Consider the following 7,980-nt stretch of genomic DNA (forward strand, 5'->3'; position numbering starts at 1 on the left):
GTGTTACAAGCTGTTTGTGAATAGATAAGATCCCTAAAGTTGCAAAGACTAAAGTCTCAAACCCAGAGATATTCTTAATAAAAGTTAAGACTGGTCCACGCCCTCCTAAAATGCCTCGTTTAAACACGCCCCCACATGTCTACATCTCTGTGTGGGAAGATTTGCATAACACCGCCCAAATGTTCACGCAAAGAAAGAAGGCGTAACTTTGTTGTTGCTGCCACCGCTGCCACCATGTTGTAAAGATGCTGTGTGTTTCGTTGTGAAAGCAAAAATACTTTGTTTGGCCTTCCAAAAGAGGACACGACTAGAAATCAGTGGTTAAGTTGTATTTACAACACTGTTCCAGAACAGTTCAACCCAAATATTCAAATGTGTGCAGCACATTTTATGGAGGACTGTTTCCTGATCCTGGTAGAGTAGACTACAATGCCGGCTGTTCTGACTCACAGACTGTAAGTACGTTTTCATTTAAAGGATTTGCCACTGACGATTCAAACGCGAGATTTGAGCAGTGTAGAGTAGCGCTTGTTGTTTGTCATTTCTCCAATCACAAATGCAGACATGGTTTTATGTTTATGCTACGCGATGCAATGCAATGCGCAAAAAGACAGTATAAGTCATTATAATCTGTAATTATGTCCCCAATGGGTGCAACAAATGCCTTGTTTATAATGGGTTTTATTGGTTTTGTCTCGTTGCGCCTTGACACGGCATCACAGTATGGTTGGGGTGTAACATTTCCGTCACATGCTTGAGGTATTCGGCCAATCACAACGCACTGGATAGCTGGCCAATCAGAGCACACCTCGCTATCAGAATGATGAGCTTTGTAAAAATCGACGCATTTCAGAAAGGCGGGTCATAGAGGAGAAACAATAATGTACAGTATGTGGAAAATAAAAAAATTTTTAACCTTAAACTGCATAAACACATTTCATTACACCAAATACACAAAATAATGTTCTTTTTAGTAACATCATATGACCCCTTTAATGCATCTTTGCTATTTTTTAAACTGACCTTTGAACTTTTGAATAGTAGTGTACATAAATATTTTCCAATAAACTAACATATATACATACGGTGGCCGAGAAAGCTCAATGCGCTGCAAATGAAAAAAACATCAGCAAATTAAGAAAACATCTTCTTGTTGTACATTTGCAGCATGTTTCTGTATTTGGTTGTGTTGTGAATCTTTGCAGCACGTTTCTGTATTTGCAATGCATTTCTGTATTTGGTTGCACTGTGAGTATTTGCAGCATGTGTGTTGTCAAACTGATATATGATGTATGAATGATATATATATACACACACACACACACACACACACTGTATATATATATTTAAGCCTAATATATATAAGAAGCCTTTGAATACATAGAGACAGACTCAGTTATATATTTTGTTTGCTGCAATTCTCTGATTGGTGGATGTTTCTTCTCAGGATTACATGTATTGTACTTCTGCATCTGGAATTTGTCTATTAAATATGATTTTTCTAAAATGATATTGTAATTACGTTGACTGATGGCTTCAACAGAAACATATACCATCGATTTATAACTTCAGAGCTCATTGTAGTTTTGCTTTTAAAGTTTTACATTGTTAAAAATCTATTTTCACCATCCTAGAAAAAGTGTCCCTTTTCAAATTGACAATTTAGACCATTTAGACAGCTGAAATAATATTTTTACTGTAGAAGTCATGTTAGTGCTTTGACAAAGAGTTTCACATTTCCCGTTTGCCTGCAAGGCTTCCATTGTAAGTACACGACTGTAAACACATTTTTAGTTTTTTGGTAATTGACGGCATGACACAGATGCTGCTGACAGAGATTCAAGATGTATCGAACCTTTAAGCAAAGCACTTATCTTCAAACTGCTTCAGGCAGCATGGCCCCGCAGTCTAAATGCTTGTTTGTAAGTCATTTTGGATACACGCTTCTGCCAAACAAATAAATGTATACATATATCACTGTCTGCTCTGTGATGTTTGTCTCTCTCAGTCCGGGAACAAGTACCTGCCCTTGATGTTAAAGTTCTTGCCCAGCAGCAGGTGTTTGAGGGACGGGTGTCTGGAGAAGGCAGGAATGACACAGAGGAGATCAGCATCCAGCCCTGAAATGAACACAGAAAAGTACAGGCAGAGTCAATAGCGAATGAAGCAAATGCAACTCAGGGGAAAAAACAGGCTGAAGGTTGGTGGGAGCAGACAAAAGCTTCCTTTCATTTATTCAGTTAGATGTCTCACCGTTGTCTGAGATGTCCAGTGTGCTGATGCAGGAGACTCTGGGGAACAGGTCCTGTATTATCCCTGCTCCAGCAGACCTGAGCTGAGAGTCAGACGAAAGGAGAGAATGAAAAAGAGATAGGGAAAGATGGGCACATGGGGTAGATAGAGAGAGTGAACACTCAAAGCCTCTAACATGTTTAATTTATACTAGCATGCACTCATATTCTTCCAATAGCTCAACTGAAAGAGCATGGTGCTAGCAACACCAAGGTCATAGGTTCGATTCACACGGAACTGATAAAATAGACCTTAATACATGGTTGCTTCTGCCAAATAAATAAATTTGATGCATGTTCATATTTAAACTATGGATGCTTGTTTCTGCTAAGGGATAGAAAAAAATGTAAAAGGTAATTGCGACTTTTTAGAGTATCGACAATTAATACACAGTTCTGAGTTTTTTTTCCTCGCAAATCAGAATTGTGAGATATAGACCCAGAATTGCGAGGTGTTAACTCACAATTCTGAGAAGAATAGTCCAAACTGTGAGATATAAACTTGCAATTACCGTTTTTATGTTTTTATTTTGTAGTGGGGACAAAAAACAGAATTGCGAGATGTAAAGATATATACGAGATATATAATTATATATATATTTCATTTTCTTAGGTTTCCATATTAAACAGCACTTTAAATCAGTTTTGGAATAGTTAGTTATTTTGAAACTGCTAGTTGTCACCTTTTTTTTTTTTTTTTTTGAAGGTTACATACAGGCACATAAGGTATATTATGGATAAGATTGTTTTGCTATTCTAAAATAGCCCTAGCATTTTCGTCAAAAATAAAGTAGATCCATAATGACTCATCCATTACAAATAGCTTTGCACATTTATCACTTTTTACAGTGCATACTGCACAAAGCAGCAATTTTGTACTATTATTTAGGATTTATTATTCCTTACATTTACTAAATAATTTTGCAGCCAGAACTTTATAATAGTTATATCAAGAAAAGTACATCACTGAAAATATTGCAAAAAAAGCTCCTAAACAGTTACACCGTTAATTTGAAGGAAAAACTATGTGGGGTAAGTTGTCACAATGGAACCTGCCATTGCATTTGATTTGGCAGATGCTTTTATCCAAAGCGACTTGCACTGCAAGATACATATTCATTTTTTTTTTTATTAAAATGTTTATTAGGTAAAATTAAAACAATTTATGAAACAACAAACATGTAAAAAGTAACACCCCAAAAAAATATAACATTAAAAATTATTTTATAAAATATAAATCCCTGACCTGAAACCAATATACAAAGTATACTGATATAGAGAATAAGCATTTGTATAAAAAACCTAGTTGCTCATACAAAGTTCTATATGTAATTATTTTCAAATCCACAGTTCAGAGATTTGTGGAAAGCAGCTGTTAAAATAGTTTATGATTTGATTTCCGATAATGAATAAAATGATTTTGTGAGGTCAAAATAAGGCAATGGAGGCACCACAGAGATAAACACGAATTGCACTCTCAAAAGAAACCTTGAAAGGATTTCTGTCTGACTAATTCTGTAGCCAAGATATCTGTACACACAGTAGAGTGACCACAGGCTGAAGGATTGAGGCTAGAGCCAACAGAGAGAAAGACTCTGACAGACATTTATAGAGATCAAGCCAGATTTAGTCCACAATGGGGGGGATGGAGTACCTCACAGCCGCTGATGTCCAGGTGTAGGTCAGTGATGTGAGGATTGGATGAAAGCCCAAGGAACAGAGCCCTGTGGAAGTGACAGTGAACAAACACAGGGACGTCATCATTACTGACAGCATTACATGCCTCATTGAAGAGACTTAGCATTCTATTATGTGCTTCCATGGTTGATCTCCATAATAAATCAAATCAGAAAAGGTCTATATGGACACCGTCAAAGCGTTACGCAGGTCTTACAGGATTAAGGGGAAAAGAGCTTAGAGATTAGTTCGACTCCTCTGGTGAGGGCCGGTGCTGTTGACAGAAGAGAGCTAAAATCAGGTGTTTAGCTGGGTGTGACAGCCCATCTTGCGCTCGGTTTGTGTTTGTGAGTCAGGAGGAGGTATGACCTTGTTTGAAATGCTTCAGTTGAAAACAGTCTGGCTGTCCCAAAATAGCAGCTGCTGCGTGATAATCTTGATGCTGACCTCAGTTAGGGGTGCAGAGCTCTAAAACTAGAAATGAATCCCCAGACAGTTCTTCTAGCAGGCTTTTAACACTTGAAATGGTTAACCCTTTAATGAATGCATCCAGACAGGGGAGAAAAAAAAGGACTATTATTTGCACTTTGTGTTTCCTTTGAAGAGCACAATAGTTTTCTTTTACGGACCCAACAGTTTATTTATTATGAGATTGTATAGAAAATAATAACAGCCTCGAATGATAATAATGAAAAAATGGACTGTTTAACTGAGCATGTTTTCCAAAAATCATTACTAAAACATTACACTTTTTGGGGGGATGTGGTTGATTCTGTTCAGCAAGCCCTTCAAATCTATATAAAACATAAAAAAAATATGTGCCTTTAAAAATTTACAAAAATGACCACATGTTCACAGTGATTTCACTGCTGCCTACATGCTGAGATGAAAACTGATTTAAATCCGCAGTGATAACTAATGATTTTTGTGCTTAAAGAGATAGTTCACCCAAAAATGAAAGGCAAGGCTAATTTAATTTATAGAGCACAAAATGAACACATCTGTAGTTGATCCAAAGTGCTTAACAATAAAAAATAAATCAGAATTTTAAAAGAGAAAAAGAGGGTAGAAAAAAAGACATAAATAGAGATATAAAACCAAGTATCAAAATCAATCAACATGTACAGTATATTCATAGAACACCAACTATTGAAAGTACATTCACAGCATCACTCAAATGCTAGAGAAACTGTCAACATCTACACTCAGAAGATAATTTGAGAAAAAAAAAATTTCTTTGGCCGTATAATGGAAGTCAATGGTCACCAAAACGGTTTGGTTACCAGCATTCTTCAAAATATCTTCTTTTGTGTTCACCAGAAGAAAGAAAGGCATACAGGTTTGACAGAATTTTCATTTTTGGGTGAACTACAGTATCTCTTGAACATACAGCACCTGAATGGTAGAGATAATGAATTGCTTCAGTTCAGTACAGAACAGTATGACTCACAATGTGCTTTACCAAATCCTGGGTTAACGTGACCTGGGTTATCATGTCATCTAGCTGAAAACAGCTTAAATCAGCCTAATATGGTTAGCTTGTCTCCTAGAATGTGAAAAGCTGGTTTGTTGGATTTAGAGAGGTTTTGATCACTTGTGAATTGATCAGACTAAGAGACCACCTGGCTAACAGGCTAAGCGCCAGCTAGATCATGCTGGGAAACCAACTAAGCCAGATTAAACTAGCTAAACCAGGGTTAAGTGCAGCACAAAAAGCCAAAACGGCGACTGGGCTCACCTCAGCACATCGGGAGGCATCTTCATAGACGCCAGACTGATGTGAGTGAGGCTGAATGCTGAACTGAAGAACTGACGAAAGGAAGGAAGTGTCTCTCTCACTTTCCTAAAAGCGTGACAGACAAGAAGGGGAGACTTTTATCCATAACACATCATACCATACTTCACAAAGCCTCGAGCAATATGCCAGAAGAAGGGCTCAAAAGGATACCCCCTGGCTTATTAGAAAAGAACTCGTTTGTATCTCTATTACGTGTTAAACATTTTAAAAACGTTCAACATTTTAACAAGTTGTCACTGGACCAAACAAACCATTATTTGGGTGGGACAGAACTAGATTGGGAAAAATGAAAAAAAGAGAGAGAGAGTGACAGTCAGTGAGGGATACTAGGGGGCTAAAAACATGACAGTTCATGATAACATTTTTGCGTTTGACAGTGACATTATCATTTAAGAGAGAGAGAGAGAGAGAGAGAGGGGGAAGAATGCGTGGTGTAAATGTGTTAACAAGAGCAGAGAGTGTTAAGGGAACATTCCCATTTAATATTCATGAGCTCTCTGTCTTATCAGCTCAAACAGAATTTCATTGCTGTCTTCACATGGCACTGGCGTAACCAGATTCTCACACACACATGCCCACACACCTCACACGGAGGTGCCCATATGTGCGGTGGTTCTGTGTTTGGGTGTGCATGTTTCTGAGCACTTACGCTCACAAGTGCTCATAAAGCATACTAACATACTACTCTATAATATTGCTGCAGTATATACTATGTATACTGAGCACAATATGCAATGACAGGGCTCTAGACTCATTCTTCCCACCTGTTGTGCTGCATGGTGTGACTAACTTTCTTAGTTGGTGGCACCAGCACATGATTTGGGCGCACTTTGTTTTTTTGCTACAACATGGGATTAATCTGTGCATGCTGATGAATAGTTTTTCCGTTATCATAGTTTATAGTTATATGGTAATAAATGTGGGATTAACATTCACTTTCACTTTTTAAGACTAAATCAAATGCTTCAAAGATGGATTCATTCTTATTTTTAATGAAAAGCACAACAACAATAAAACAGTAACCTTCAATGACAAACTAGCTTATATAACATTTATTAACAAAAATGAATAAGACGAGGCATAGCATACACAACATGCTGTATTATATATCGACTAATAAATTACAGAAAATTTAGCAAACACTGTGGAATCAGTTTAATAAAATTAAAAGAAGCCTCTATAGTGTAATGTGAGGTAAACAGCAAAGACAACAGGCTTAAATTAAAAGAAGTCTTTAATTTATGTTTACATTTAGTCTGAAAACCGAATCCTCTATCTGCCACCACTTCCTAAATAATAATAAAAAAAATGTATGTTGATCTCTTCTTGACTCAATATTTATCCCTCTGCAAATTCAAACCCAATTAAGAACAAACACATTTGCAGGAGATGCAAAGAAAGAAGAAACCTTCCAATTTGAACAATAAGTTTTTCATTTTTCAGCGAGTTTCTCATAATGCCGTTAACGTGCCAAGAGGGGAGATGGAATTGCTGTTCGGGTTCAGAGGGAGTCAGACAGGAAGGTGGATCATTGCATTTCTGTATTTCTCCTCAGCCTACAGCTTCTTCTCGCATGCAAGCCCAACGCTTGTTTACTTGCAATATCATAGACTTCTGTTGTAAAGCTAATTATAACTACTAGATTATTGTTAGAATAAAAAACATTGTTTACTTAATTTATGAGCTATTTTTCCTAATGTTTTGATTCAGATCACTTTTGGAAACAATTTTGTAACACAAACACATTTTCTTCTGATTCTGTTATAGTGGCTGTATTACCATCTGTGCAACATGCAGATCCATCAGCTCTATCTGATCACTCATGTCCCAGTTTAACTCATATTGTATCTCTGCAGGCACTCTTCCCTGCTGGGAAACCCATTTAAAACCAGCCTCTGATGGTAGCTGAATCCAGCTGGTACAAGTTGATCTTTTATGCTTACTAACAAGTCCAAGCTGGTCTAGATGGTTGATCAGAAAAAGTATGAGTAGACCTGATTTGTTTTGCAGATTTGATTTGTTAGCTAGTCTAAGCTGGTTAGAGCTTTGACAAACCAGCAATCTCATTCTGCACAGAGTTATTTTAGTATCATTGAGATACTATTATAATTTTCATTTTAGTCAAAGTCTTAGTAATGTTGTTGTGTGTTAGTCATATGTATTAGTATATATATATATATATATATATATATATATATATATTTTCAGTTTTAT

At 36.8% G+C, this 7,980-nt stretch overlaps 1 protein-coding gene across 4 annotated transcripts in view; it reads right to left on the reverse strand.

The window, feature by feature from the left end:
* Positions 1 to 7,980, reverse strand: part of LOC107567554 (leucine-rich repeat-containing protein 16B) — a 56,375-nt gene that overhangs the window by 18,327 nt on the left and 30,068 nt on the right. For all 4 annotated transcript variants that reach the window (XM_016253242.1, XM_016253244.1, XM_016253241.1 and 1 more), the window contains exons 16-19: positions 5,707 to 5,811; positions 3,946 to 4,015; positions 2,254 to 2,335; positions 2,024 to 2,120 (exon numbers count right to left, since the gene is read on the reverse strand). In XM_016253242.1, the coding sequence (XP_016108728.1) occupies positions 2,024 to 2,120; positions 2,254 to 2,335; positions 3,946 to 4,015; positions 5,707 to 5,811 (354 nt within the window). The remainder of the gene's footprint in view (positions 1 to 2,023; positions 2,121 to 2,253; positions 2,336 to 3,945; positions 4,016 to 5,706; positions 5,812 to 7,980) is intronic.

The sequence above is a fragment of the Sinocyclocheilus grahami genome, unplaced genomic scaffold (genome assembly GCF_001515645.1).
Source record: "Sinocyclocheilus grahami isolate Dianchi unplaced genomic scaffold, SAMN03320097.WGS_v1.1 scaffold1168.1, whole genome shotgun sequence".
Taxonomy (NCBI): Eukaryota; Metazoa; Chordata; class Actinopteri; order Cypriniformes; family Cyprinidae; genus Sinocyclocheilus; species Sinocyclocheilus grahami.